The sequence below is a fragment of the Panthera leo genome, chromosome E1, assembly GCF_018350215.1.
Source record: "Panthera leo isolate Ple1 chromosome E1, P.leo_Ple1_pat1.1, whole genome shotgun sequence".
Lineage (NCBI taxonomy): Eukaryota > Metazoa > Chordata > Mammalia > Carnivora > Felidae > Panthera > Panthera leo.
Window position 1 is genome coordinate 1,550,692 of NC_056692.1, and position 13,631 is coordinate 1,564,322.

The following is a 13,631-nucleotide window of genomic DNA, read 5'->3' on the forward strand; positions in this document are numbered from 1 at the left end:
TGGGCCGGGCCGACTCCTCCGCAGACCAACGACGGGTTCCCGCTCTCCAGCAACGCTGCCGTCTCCCCGGGAAACTTCATGGCACATGCGGAAGGGTCTGAAGCTAAGAGACGCCGGCTGGCTGACGGCAGCGCTAAGCAGTGGGTGCCGGAACGGGTGCCCGCGGCGTCTTTCCGGGGGAACCTTCCGCACGTCCGCTGGGCCGCGTGGGGGCGGTGGCGGCACCGCGGGCCGCCTCCGTCTTCCCTGGAAGGTAACAATCCGGACTCGATGGCCAGTCCGCACCCGAGCGTCGTGGGATCCGCCGGGGGGCGCGGCGGGGAGGGCCAGAGGACAACGAAGGGCCGAAACGGCTCTGGCGGTCCAGGCCGGCGCCCCGCAGCGCCCCCGCGCACAGGCCGCAGCAGCGCGCCCTCCTCTCCAGCCGGCCCCGCGGCAGGGCCGGCGCGGGCTCACTGCGCGCAGTGCACGCTCTGGTGCCGCAGCAGGTGCGAGCTCCTGCTGAAGGTCCGGGAGCACTGCTGGCACTCGTACGGCCTCTCGCCCGTGTGCGTCCGCTGGTGGAGCGCCAGCTGCGACAGCTGGCCGAACGGCTTCCCGCAGCGGTCGCACTCGTACGGCTTCTCGCCCGTGTGCACCTTCCGGTGGAGCAGCAGCTCCGAGCCGTCCCAGAAGGTGCGCGCGCACTCGGCGCACTGGTGCGGCTTGTCGCCGCGGTGGATGCGCCGGTGCACCGTGAGGTGCGAGGTCCGCCGGAAGGCCTTCCCGCACTCGGGGCACTCGAACGGCTTCTCGCCCGTGTGGATGCGCTCGTGGCGCAGCAGCTCCGAGTTGCCGCGGAAGGCCTTCCCGCACTCGCCGCACACGTACGGCTTCTCGCCCGTGTGGATCCTCACGTGCCGGATGATCTCCGAGTTCTGGCCGAAGGTCTTCCCGCACTCGCTGCACTCGTACGGCTTGTCGCCCGTGTGGATGCGCTGGTGCCGGATGAGCTCGGAGCTCTGGCCGAAGCCCTTGCCGCACTCGCCGCACAGGTAGGGCTTCTCGCCGGTGTGGATCTTCTGGTGGCGGATGAGGCCCGAGCTGTGCTTGAAGGCCTTGCCGCACTCGCCGCACTCGTGGTAGCGCTCCTCCGTGTGGATGCGCTGGTGCTGGATGAGCTGCGAGCTCACGCGGAACGCCTTGCCGCACTCGTTGCACGCGTACGGCTTCTCGCCGGTGTGGATGCGCTGGTGCAGCAGCAGGGCCGAGTTCTGGCTGAAGGCCTTGCCGCACTCGCCGCAGCGGTAGGGCCGCTCCCCGGTGTGGATGCGGTGGTGGTGCACCAGGTGCGAGCTCTGGATGAACGCCTTGCCGCACTCGGTGCACGCGAACGGCTTCTCGCCCGCGTGGATGCGCAGGTGCCGCCGGAGGCTGGAGTTGGTCCCGAACGGCTTCCCGCACTCGCCGCACTGGAAGGGCTTCTCGCCGCTGTGCACGCGCAGGTGCTGCGTCAGGTGCGAGTTCTGGTTGAAGGCCTTCCCGCACTCCCGGCACGTGTGGGGCTTCTCCCGCACGGGGCCCCTCTGCGGCGCGGGGGCCCCCGGTGGCGGAGGCGGCTCCTCCTGCAGGCTCTCGCTGGACGGGGACCTCTTGACGGTCATCAGCCCCGACGCGACGCCACCGCCCCGAGAAGACCCGGGCGCCACGCTCGCGTCCACGGACCCGCCCGGGGGCCGCGCCCGCGCGTCCGCTCCGAACTGCCGGCCCTCGTCGGCCGCCCCGGGGGGCTCGGGCTCTTCGCAAACTTCCTCCTTGGGAATGACCTCCGTGTGCTCAGTCCCCATGTCACGATCTGAAATGACAGAGGGCAGGCACGTGAAGTGGCCGGAGCTGGTGCGGCCGGGAGCTCCAGCCCGAGGGTCTGGTGAGAGGACAGGGCGCCCCGACGCGGAAGACAGGGGCTTGGGAGGCCGGCGGCCGCACTAAACGCACGGCAGACACTGGCCGAACCGGCAGAGGAGGAGAGGGGAGGGCAGAAATCGGGTGTGGCCGGTAAAGGGATGCTTCGGGACAGCCGCCTGCAGAGGCTGCGGAGGTTGGGAAGGAAGGTACACGGGGAAGGCGGCCGCGTTTCTAGGTGGGTCTACGGAAAAGGCTGGGGCAGGGGGCGGAAAGGACCAAGTGACACAAGTTAAGTGTGGGGTTGAGGGAGGAACCCTCCTTAGTGCGGCCCGGCGGCGCTCGCCAGGTCTACGCTACGGGGCACTGGAAACCGGGGCTGACCATCCAAAAGGGGACAGTGGCTGGGCCAGCCCCAGAACCAAAGGAAGTCCTCCTGGCTCGCTGACGTCGGGTGGACTTGTGTGCAGCTTAATCCTCTCCAGACGGTCAGCGCGTTGTGTCCAGCCCTACCGTTCTCTTCCCTACTGATGCGAGATGCTGCCGTGCCACAGCCCAGAGGTCGACGTTGGGGTCAACGTCTAGACGCCATATACTTCCAGGACCTGTCTACTCCTTCCCTGGTACCAGAGCCTCAACCTACTGTAGCTTTCTTTACTGGACTCTTCGCTATGTTGGACAAAGTTCTGTCTCAGTCTTCTTTTCCAGACGCTTCCTGTCCACGCTCCTACTTCTCCACATCAATTTTAGTACAATTCTGTGAAATTCCCAAACGTATCCTGATGTTTTTGATTTTATATCCATCACATCTCTGTTGTACGTCTTCCCTCTTCGTGAGTTTTCTTACATTTCCTAACTGGTTGTTGTCTTTATATGTAGCAATGTTCTTTGTTTCTACAGATTGGTTTATAAATGGCCTCTTTATAGGAGTTTCCTAATGCTTTTTTAGATCTCAAGGCCTATACTTTTTAAACTGCTAAGAGCCTGTGGCAAAAGTTTTAGTTATTACCCGATATCTATTCTTGCCCACCTCATCAGCAACAGAATAATGAATTCATTTAGCATAGCAAGGAATCTAACTAAAGAAATACGTTCTTCAGCTTTCTTTGCGGCTGGGTGTGGGCACGTGACCAAATTCTGGCAGATGTGACAGTAAAATGCAGACAGAAGTACACGGGGCTCTGGGAAGTCTCCTTAGGGGTGAGGGATGCATTTCTTCACGTTTCCATGCTGTGCGTGGGGCAGAGCGCCCTCTGGGACGCGAGCACACCAGCTTACCCTACGGCCAGACCAGAGCCAGAAGGATCTGGGTCCCTGACGACTCCTCGGAGCTGACAGGCCAGCCGTGGAATGCCTGCCTCCGGACTTATTTATCTAAGAGGGAAACAAGCGTTCCCCTCCCTTAAGCCATTATGGCTTTTTGTTTTGGTTTTACGAAGCCAAACCTATCTCTGCCTAGTACAAAGGCCCTGGGGATTTAGCTGTCCCTGTCACTGGACTGAGCTCCAAACGCTAGGAGAACGGGCTAGCCTCCTTCCAGATGTTCACCGGAGGTGATGCTGCACTGGTCCTTGGTCCAGGGCACCGAGCTATGCCCCACAGCCAACCTGAGGAGCGCAGGCCTCCGCCAGTAAACGTGTTCACTGCGGAGGGCGATTCTCCAGGGGGAACGCGCAGCTATGGGACTTTCGCCTAAAGACAAGGCAGGGTCGTGGAACGGTTTCTAAGCCGAGCAGTGACACGGCCCGTGGTCAGATGAGCTCTCAGGCAGAGGCACGCTAACGGCCAATTAGTGGACCGACTAGAAGGCAGCGGGCCTGGGCACGGGGAGAGCAGGGAGAAGGTGGAGGCCGTCACCAAGGCGAGGGGCACGCGACCTCACCAGGGCAGCAACAGTAGAGGGAGTGAAGCGGAGGCCAGTTGGACAAGTGGTTTGGAGGTCCGATCCCGTAAGAGGTGGCTGGAGTGGATACAGGTGGAGGGAAGAGGGAGGAGTCCAAGGTGACGCCCGGGTCTCCCTTTATGTCAGAAACGGTGCCCCCGAGGCTGGGGAGACTGCAGGAGCAGCTAGTTTAGGAGGGAGGGGGACGGAGGAACTCTGTTTTGCACAAGAGACGTTTCAAGACTCCCATACAGAGTATCATCCAGGAATCCGTTAAGAGGTCCTGGTCTAAAGCCTGGTCAGCCCAGAGCCCCGGAGCTGACGGTGCCCGGCACAGGGGGCGTGAGGAGGGTGCGAGCGGCCGCAGACGCACAGAAACCTGGAGAGCCCGGGCTGACTCTGAAGACCACCCCGGTTATCTCGTCTTTCCCTCCAGAGCTCCCCCCCTCCCCGCCCCACAAGGCTAAGCTCTGCGGCAAACGTCAGGGGGCCCCCCGCTTCCGGCTGTGCTCCGCCGATGGGGAGCCCCCACGGGAGACCAGAGCGGGGAGGAGTAAGGTCAGGGTGTCTGCTCCCCTGGTCCCTCCCCATGAGGCCACCTGGGGCCGGCGTCCCTCAACCAGACGGCAGCGCTTCTCTGCCACCCAATCGTCTCACGGCCCAGGTTCAATGCCCTCTCCCGCCTCCCGTCTCCTGAGGCCTGGGCAGCGACCCCTCCGGGGCTGGATCCCCAGGCTCCTCGACACCCTGCCCGTGTCATTGACCTCTTTGCAAGTAACCTTCCTCACTTATCCCAGTCGGAGTGAGTGGCTTCCTGCTGGACCCTAACGATAAAGGGGTGAGTAGAGGAAAGAGGGGCCCACCGACAAGACAAAGAATGGCCAGTGAAGGAGGAAAGAACTGGAACCATGTTCTAGAAGAGTCAGCACGGCATCGGCAGAGAGAATTAGAAAGGGCCGCCTGGAAAGTGTCTCCTGGGACAATTAGGTGGTCGCAGGTGACCTGTGACAACAGACTGTGGCAGGAGAAGCCGCCAGGTGGTGAGCTATCAATGAATCTGCTGCTTCTTTCAAAAAAAAGAAAAGTCTTAGGGGCGCCTGGGTGGCTCAGTCGGTTAAGCACCCGACTTCGGCTCAGGTCATGATCTCACGGTTCGTGGGCTCGAGCCCCACGTCGAGATCTGCGCTGACAGCTCAGAGCCTGGAGTCTGCTTCGGATTCTGTCTCCCTCTCTCCCCACCCCTTCCCAGCTCATACTCTGTCTCTCTCTCAAAAATAAACAAACGTTAAAGGAAAAAAAAAAGTCCGGATGAAAGGAGAGGAACACGATGGGCACTAGTGTGAAAAGGCAAGGGTGTTCGCCGACGGGAGAGCCCTGAACGTGTTTACGTTAGAAGGGACGGTGCCAGTGCAGAGTCAGGTTAAGAAGGTGGCGAGACGACGTCACAGAAGAAATGAAGATGCCGACAAGGAGGAGAGACCAGGGACGGGTGGTGAGGGAAGGGGACCCGGTGACTTGGGCCCACCCACAGGCACGCACAGGATGGTGGCCGCCAGCCCTGCCCCGCCTGGGCCTCTCCCATCCCCTCCTCTCCCCCTCTCCGCCAACATCTCCCTACACCCTACACCTGGAAGGAAGCTGATCTCCTATAGGAAGCCCCAGTTCTGGGAAGCGCTTGGTGTTGCCCCTCAAAATGACCTGCCATCTTCCCCCCTCACCCACTGCCAGCACCTCCTCCGGCTTTCCCATGGGGAAGAGCAGCCACCCAAAAGCTGGATTTCTCCTTTCTGTTGAACTCTTTGGGAATTATAGCCAAGTACGCATCTATACAACCGTTTAAGGATCCACTGAGAGAATCTAGCTACCTTCTTCATCCACGGCACCGTGTGAACTGGGCAGGACGGTCTTAAAAAACTCTCTCTCCAGGGGCACCTGGGTGGTTCAGTCGGTTAAGCGTCCGACTTCAGCTCAGGTCACGATCTCGCGGGCCGTGAGTTCGAGCCCCGCCTCGGTCTCTGGGCTGATGGCTCGGAGCCCGGAGCCTGCTTCCGATTCTGCGTCTCCCTCTCTCTCTGCCCCTCCCCCGTTCATGCTCTCTCTCTGTCTCAAAAATAAATAAACGTTAAAAAAGACAAAAACAAAAAAACCAACTCTCTCTCCAATACTCGGCCGAGAGCAAGTGCCACAAGCAGCCCCTCTCCGGTCTCCCCTTGTCCCCCTCCTCTCTCCTACAGCCACCATCGCCCAGCTCCTCGCAGTGTCAGAATCCACAGAACCCACACCTGTACCACCCCACATGGACAATCACTTGTTCAACTGTTCAGACGTACGATGAAATATTTTGGAAGCCGACTTACAAATAGTATGGGGAACACAAAGCTTTTCAAGTTATTTAAAGGAGCATTTGAGCAAAGAGGTTGACATTGCCCCCCCCCCCCACCACACACACACACTCTGCAGATCTGACCTCAGCGAGGGGCTCCAGGACTGAGCCCCCACTGAGTTAACCCAGTCAAACCAATAGCATCTCCCCTGCCAGTGACTGCTCACAACGGCAGGGACTGGTTCAGGAACGTCCGTATGCCTTCATCTGGGTCAACGATACGTGGAGAAGTTCGCTGGGGGCTCCTGGGAACAGTTCCGACCGTCGCGACACAGCCACAGCAACACTTCTGTACGTGGCCGCCTGGGGCTGCTGCTGTCATTTCCCTACCAGCTCCTGGATGAAGGCAGGGAGAGCTAAGGAAACTGAGGGCCAGTGGAGCGAGGGCCACTAGACCACCTCAATCCTGCAAGCGTCTTACTTCTCGACTTCCGATTGTGAGAATTTGTGCACCCGCGTATTTTTAAGCCAGTTTGAGTCGTTACTACAGACCAAAACATCTTAACGGACACACTTTCCCCCTAGAACTTCTGAAAGGCCAGGTCCTCGCAAGCATTCGTCATCAACTAACTGCAAGGACCAACTCCTCCCCTCAGTCTCCACTAACACTTTCTGGAAGGAAGGTTCTCCCTTGGACCTCTGAATTGCATTTCACTCACCTCTTTCTCCGCACTCTAATTACCAGGTGGCTTCCTGCTCACTGTTCCCCCAGGACCTATATAATAAAAACTTCCCAACGTGGCCCCCAGGCCCGGCCCCTTCCCACTTCCTGGCCCACACTCTCCAGTGACCCCTGGAAGCTGTAGTCCTGCCCAGGGCCCTGCAGCTCAAACACTTCCCATTCTTTAAGGCTTCTTTGCACTTGGAAAGTTATTCCCACTTCCTGGAATGCTACTGCCCACCTCGGGCACTTCACAAACATCCACCAGACGACTCCACTCCAGCACAGAGAGCCCATTTCCTTCCCTGCCCCTAAGCCTCCTTCATCTTGGAGCAGTGACCTCAGATCATTGTTTCTTTCGCCCCTGAGCAAGGCGGCTGTTCTATGCATCCTGGGACTCCCAGCGCCCAGCACGTTTCGGGGAGCTGGGAAACCCCTCTGTTACATGAATTTGTACAGACGTTTCATCTACACAACGAACCTGTGACACCCTTGAGGACTAACCGGAGACTTCATTCATTTTTGTATCCCAAGAGTCTAGAACGGTGCCGACACACAGCCGACGCCCGTCACTATTTGTAAATCCACGCCCCTTCTCCCGGTCCGGAGGATTTGGGATTTAAAGCACGGTCTTCCTACTCTCCCCGGTCCCCACCAACCCCCCGACGCCAGGGCCCGGTGAGCCGAGCCGGGGCGCAGGCGGCCGCGGGGCCCTTCGGGGTGACCTGCCGGCCCTCGCGTCCCCGCCGCTCACTCGGGGGGGGGGGAGGGGAGGGGGGGACGGCGGCCCCACCCGCGCCCGACTGGAACGCGACCCGCGCGGGGACGGTCCTCCCTGAACAGGCGGGGAAATTCGTGGGGGGGGGGGGGACGGGGGAAGCAGAGAGCCCAAGGTCACGCGTCCAGCTGGGGTCGGGACCGGGCCTCGGTGTGGCGCGTCCGCTCGGCCCGCGGGCCGCGGTCCAGGGACCGGCCCCCCGCCCCGCCCCACCCCGCGCCGCCCCGCGCCGCCGTGGGGGGGGGGGGTAGGTGTCTCACCGCGGCCGCTCCCGCCCCGCCGCGCTCCGCTCGCCCCGCTCTCGCCGGGCTCCGAGCTCCCCGCCGCCGCGATCTCGGTCTCACGGGCGACGGCGGCGGCCGCCTCCACTTCCGGCGTGCTCGGCCAATCGGCGCGCGCCGCCCTCGGCGGAGGAACAGGTGGTCGGGCCGCCCGCCCCCCTCCCCGCCCCGGCTGCGCCTGCCCTGCCCTCCCCCCGCGCGCGCGCGCGCCCCGCCCCGCCTCCCCGCCGCCGCCGGCTCGGCTGCCCGGAGACGCCCGGCGCGCGACGGCGCTCCCGTCTGGCGCGGGGTCACTGACGAGCCGGGTCCTCCGGCCGTCCTAGAGCGGCCCCCGGGACGCACTTCCGCCGCGGGGCCGGCCGCTCTGCGCACCGCCGTCGCTCCCCCGCGTGCACCTGCGCCCCGAGCGGGCGGCTGCGCCTCCCGCGCGCCTCGGCCCGCCGCCCTCTTCCCTGAGCGCCGGGGGCCCGGGAGCGGGCGGGCCGTCCGCCCGGAGGTCCGGGGGGCTTGCTCGCGGGAGGGACCCCGGGTGAGAGTGCGGGGCGAGCGGCTCGGGCCGCGGCTCCGCATCCGCCGCCGGCCTCCTCCCGTCCCGATCGAGGGTGCCCGGCTCGCCCCAGCCCTCGTGCTCACTGCCGGTTACTTCCCGTGCCCGCCCTTTGGGTTTCAGGTCTCGGTTCACAGGTGACGTCGCCGAGGGGCTCCGTCCTACCCAGGGTAGCCTCAGACGGCCGCTCTCCTCCCAAACACCAGTTCGCAGGGCAGGGCTGTGATTGGGTCTGGCGCTCACATCGTGGAGTGGTAGGAGCAGCCGAGTCAGGGTCCCCGGTCCGCCCCAGCCGTGGGGGCCCCGCTTCTTTGTCCGCCCCACCGCCATCCTGCAGAATAAGGAAGGGAGCGTCCGCCCTCAGAAAGGGATATTGTGTGTGTATCCAGCGCACACCCCATCACAAAGGAAAACTCTCTTGTGGTCACGGAATTCGGCCCAGCACTGCAGCCGTCCACGCCAACATCCTGAACTCCTCTGCCCTACCCACTTGCACCTGCCCGAGAAGGTTGTCAACCCTGGATCGGCAGAAATGTCCTTGGCTAGGCTGCCAACAGCTAGCGGGAAAAGTGTTTTTTGAGAAGAGCCCCAAGATAAATGTATCGTTTCTCCCTCCCGGAGCCCTTTCAACCGCTGCCCAGAAATGTTCTATTTCTCCCGTAGGCTTGTCTACCATTTTCCAAGAGTTCTACTTCAACCTTCTTCATTTTGCCCAAGCTTTTATCCAACCCATGATCCACCATCACAGTCCTTTGAGGCAATATTCCTCTCAAGGAAAGATGCCCAGACTGCAGACGCATCCTGCTCAACATGGAAGGTGGGAGGCATTTGGTTCCACTGATTTGGATCTAGGTTACCTGCATTCATGGGCATCTGCCTTGGGGTGCCTGGGGGTGCCTGGGTGGCTCAGTCGGTTCAGCGTCCACCTTCGGCTCAGGTCATGATCTCACGGGTTGTGAGTTCAAGCCCTCTTAGGGCTCTGTGCTGACAGCTCAGAGCCTGGAGCCTGCTTGGGCTTCTCTCTCTCTCTCTCTCTCTCTCTCTCTGCCCCATCCCTACTTGTGCTGTCTTGCTCTGTCTCTCAAAAATGAATAAACGTTCATTTATCAAAAAATATCAAAATTTTTTTAATAAAATAAAATATATTTTGATTTCAAAAATCCAAAACTAAATCAAAAATATTTATCAAAAAATAAAACCTTTTTTTAATTAAAAAAACTGGGCATCTGCCTCAAGAACTGCCTCTGAGCCCCCTCATCACAAGGTGCTTTCCCATATGAGTAGAAGTTATTTGCCATCCCCAGGGCCCAGGCAGTCCTACATGGATATTTCTGAGGCTCGCTCTCTCTTTTTTTAAGTTTATTTTGAGAAAGAACACAAGCGGGGGAGGGGCAGAGGGAAAGAGAATCCCGAGCAGGCTCCCAACGATCAGCACACAGCCCAAAGCGGGGCTCGAACCCACGAACCATGAGATCATGACCTGAGCTGAGATCACGACTTGGACGCTCAACCGACTGAGCCCCTCTGAGGCGGCTTTTTGAGAAAACAGCACGAGAGGGAAAATTCAGTCCCAGGATCTACCTGCGTTACAGGGTCATGTGAGTTCCCGACATGACCAGAGAAGCTTACACCTGCCACAGTGACGCCTAATTCTACCTTCATGGTGTCGTTCTCCCAGCTCAAGACGTGGCCCACCAGAAAAATCTTAGATGAACTATCCATTCCTCTGGAAACATCCCTTTGTGATGCCACCTTCCTCCCGAGGCTAACGCAGCCCGTTTGCCAACGTGCATGCTGTTCACTCGCTCTTCATGCTGTGTCCTCCCTGACACCATGCGTCCACCCACAATACTGTCCTCGTCCCCACCGCCACTGAAATCTGCTAACTGTGATGACCCCTCAGGGTCCCTCTCCAACAAAAGGGTCCCTTTGTTTCCGAGGCTTGCTTTTGCTGCCGAGCCCTCAGATTCTCTTTCTAGACTCATCCCGGGCTCATTGCCTTCCCCTCTTGCTGAAACCCACTGAATCTGGCAGCGTGAGTCCCTCGCGTGATCCCTGACCTCACTACTACATTGAAGCCACATAAGAAATCATGATGTGTCGGGGCGCCTGGATGGCTCGGGTGGTTAAGCGTCTAACTCTTGATTTCTGTTCAGGTCATGATTCCACAGTTTGTGGGTTTGAGCCTCGCGTCGGGCTCTTCACTGACAGCAAGGAGCCTGCTTGGGATTCTCTTTCTCTCTCTGCCCTTCCCCCTCCCCTCAAAATAAATAAATAAAAACTTAAAAAAAAAAAAAAAAAGAAATCCCAATGTGTCGATCATATCCAAGTGGGCAAAATGCTTGGCTTTGAGGCTTGGTTTATTTTATTTTCATTTTTTTAATGTTTATTTATTTTTGAGAGACAGAAACAGTGCAAGCAGGGGAGGGGCAGAAAGAGGGGGAGGCACAGAATCGGAAGCAGGCTCCAGGCTCCGAGCTGTCAGCACAGAGCCTGACACGGGGCTCAAACTCACAAGCCATGAGATCATGACCTGAGCTGAAGTCAGACGCTTAACCAAATGAGCCACCAGGCGCCCCTTTTGAGGCTTGGTTTAAAAGAACCAAGAGGCAGTGCGCCTGGGTGGCTCAGTCGGTTAAGACTCAGGTCATGATCTCCCGATTCCGGAGTTTGAGCCCCACGTCAGGCTCTGTGCTGACAGCTCAAAGCCTGGAACCTGCTTCATATTCTGTGTCTCCCTCTCTCTCTGCCCCTCCCCAGCCTGGCTTCTGTGTGCTCTCTCTCTCTCTCTCTTTCTCTCTCTCATAATAAATTAATAAACTTTGGGGCACCTGGGTGGCTCAGTTGGTTAAGCGTCCGATTTCGGCTCAGGTCATGATCTCACAGTTCGTGGGTTCCAGCCCCGCGTCCGGCTTTGTGCTGACAGCCCAGAGCCAGAAGCCTGCTTTGGATTCTGTGTCTCCCTCTCTCTCTCTGCCCCTCCCTTGCTCATGCTCTGTCTCTCTCTCCTTCAAAAATAACTAAACATTAAAAAAAATTTTTTAGATAAATAAATGAATAAACTTTATTTAAAAAAAAAACAAAAAAAAACAACCAGGAGGGGGCCCAAAGGACTCGGTGACTTGTCCAGGTGTGATCAGATCAGAAGCAGGGAGACCAGGGTCAGCACCCACACCTTCAGACTCCTCCCCAGGTCCCTCTCACTCCAACCCCCCTGCCCTCCTGAAGTCCCACTCAGGACACAATCAGCCTCCACCCCTTTAAGAGGCCCCGAAGCATGACCCAGGCCGGCTGCACACCAGTCCTTTGACCATTAGCTCCAGAGAGGACACATCCAATCTGTCACAAAATCCACATTTACCTTACCTGTGCAAAGCGTCTCCCATCCACCAAGATGAAACGCCAAAGGTACAGGCAGGGCTGTTGACCCGGCTCCCCTCCTGTAACACCTGATTCAGGATAATCGCATGCGCAAAGCCCTCTCTGCTCCTTCCCTTCCCTTCTCGCTCTGACACTCACCCGCCGACCTTCCTGACCCTTGGCGCCTGGGCTCCCCTGACCTGTCTCGGCTTGTGTTCTCTCCTAAGACCGTTTGCCACCTCCCCGCCCAGTGACGGGAGCCTGACCTGCCCTCTGTGACTGTGCCTGTAACACAGCCCTGACCGCAGACAGTCTGTGCGTGCTGAGACACGCTCGTGGGAAAGTCCTCCCTGGTTAACTTGAATTTCAACAACGGCCTTCAAGGAATAGTGCTTAAGAGTGTCGCCTGGGTGGCTTAGTCGCTTGAGTGACTGACTTCGGCTCGGGTGATGACCTCGCGGTCTGTGAGTTCGAGCCCCATGTCAGGCTCTGTGCCTGCTTCAGATTCTGTGTCTCCCTCTCTCTGCCTCTCCCCTACTCGCACTCTGTCTCTCTTGCTCTCACAAATAAAAAAAAAAAAAAAATTTTTTTAATTTTTTAATAAAGAACTCCTCGGAGCCTGTCCATCCCATCAGATCAGTAGTTATCACGCGGCTGAGAACTTTTTCATAGGCTTGGATGAGGAATGTTGGCTGACACCAGAGTCCACAATTTCTATGTAACATCTGGGGGTCAGTGAACCAAAATATAACCACCAAATGGCCGGCTGAGGAGACTGGCTGATCCTGGTGACAGGGGAAACTGGGAAAGCTCAGAAAGGGAAGGATTCTCGCGTGGAATTGGGATGAAGAATGTGAACAACCAGTGTAAGCGGCTGAGTTTGCAGACAGTTCAAATACATCTTGGTTTTTGTTCCTTTTTTTTTTTTTTTTTTTTTTTAAGCCCCAACGTGGGGCTTGAACTCACGACCCCGAGATCAAGAGTTGCAGGCTCCACCGACCGGGCCGGCCAGGCGCTCTCCTCCCTCCTTTTTTCTCGTCTCCCTGGACACACGTTTTACGCTCCACCCGCTATTTCTTTACCTTCGGACGGGGCCACCCCCAGATGCGCCGTAATCAATTCTGTAGGTTATACATTCTAGACGGTGAAAACTGGACCCTTCCCTACTCACTCCCCCCACCCCGAGCGTGGGGTTTGACCTGTCGTGCTGGACCCAGGGGATGACACGCTGATCTAATCGGTGTCGTAGGTCAGACGTCTAACCAAGACGTTAGAAGAGTCTGGGGCCATTTCCAGCAGTCGTGCATAATTGTTGACAGCCCCCAGGGCGCCCCCCCCCCCAAAAGCCAAACAGCATCACAGGAAATGGAGAAACGTCTTCAAATTGCACACGTAGGTCACAGCTCCCATCATCCTAATAAATACTGCTTAATATGAGATGTGGGTTGTTAGGGGGAGGGGAGATGGGCACTGAACCTGGAGGTGACCGGGCATCACGGAGAGGGATATAAATGATTATCAGGCTTGTCAAAACCAGGGGGACTCTCTTCTCTTAAGTGAAGCCCTAACTGTTAAATGATGCAACACTGGGGCGCCTGGGGTGGCTCAGTCGGTTGAGCATCCGACTTTTGATTTTGGCTCAGGTCATGGTCTTGAGGTTCATCGGTTCAGACCCCACATAGGGCTCTGGGCTGGCATTGCAGAGCCTGCTGGGGGTTCTCTCTGTCTCTTCCCCTCCTTTTTAAAATTTTCTCTCGACGTTTATTCATTTTTGAAAGACAGAGAGACAGAGCACGAGTGGGGGAGGGGCAGAGAGAGAGGGAGACACAGAATCCGAAGCAGCTCCAGGCTCCGAGCT

The 13,631-nt window shown here is 58.4% G+C and overlaps 1 protein-coding gene across 1 annotated transcript; it reads right to left on the reverse strand.

The window, feature by feature from the left end:
- Nucleotides 1–430: 430 nt before the first annotated feature.
- Nucleotides 431–8,436, reverse strand: ZFP3 (ZFP3 zinc finger protein). Its single transcript, XM_042916595.1, has 3 exons — nucleotides 8,087–8,436; nucleotides 7,846–7,988; nucleotides 431–1,834 (listed from the first exon to the last, which is right to left on the reverse strand). Exons 1-3 carry the CDS (start codon nucleotides 8,434–8,436, stop codon nucleotides 453–455), a joined length of 1,875 nt encoding a protein of 624 aa, XP_042772529.1. The 3' UTR covers nucleotides 431–452.
- Between the last annotated feature and the right edge of the window lie 5,195 nt (nucleotides 8,437–13,631).

Excerpts from the sequence above, each read along its gene's own strand:
- ZFP3 (XM_042916595.1), bottom strand. The coding sequence starts at position 8,436 with ATGCGGAGCCGCGGCCCGAGCCGCTCGCCCCGCACTCTCACCCGGGGT. Across the intron at positions 7,989-8,086 it reads GAGCCGGCGGCGGCGGGGAG|GGCGGCGCGCGCCGATTGGC; the intron begins GCGGGGCGGGGC and ends TCCTCCGCCGAG. Across the intron at positions 1,835-7,845 it reads GCGGGGCGGGAGCGGCCGCG|ATCGTGACATGGGGACTGAG; the intron begins GTGAGACACCTA and ends CTGTCATTTCAG.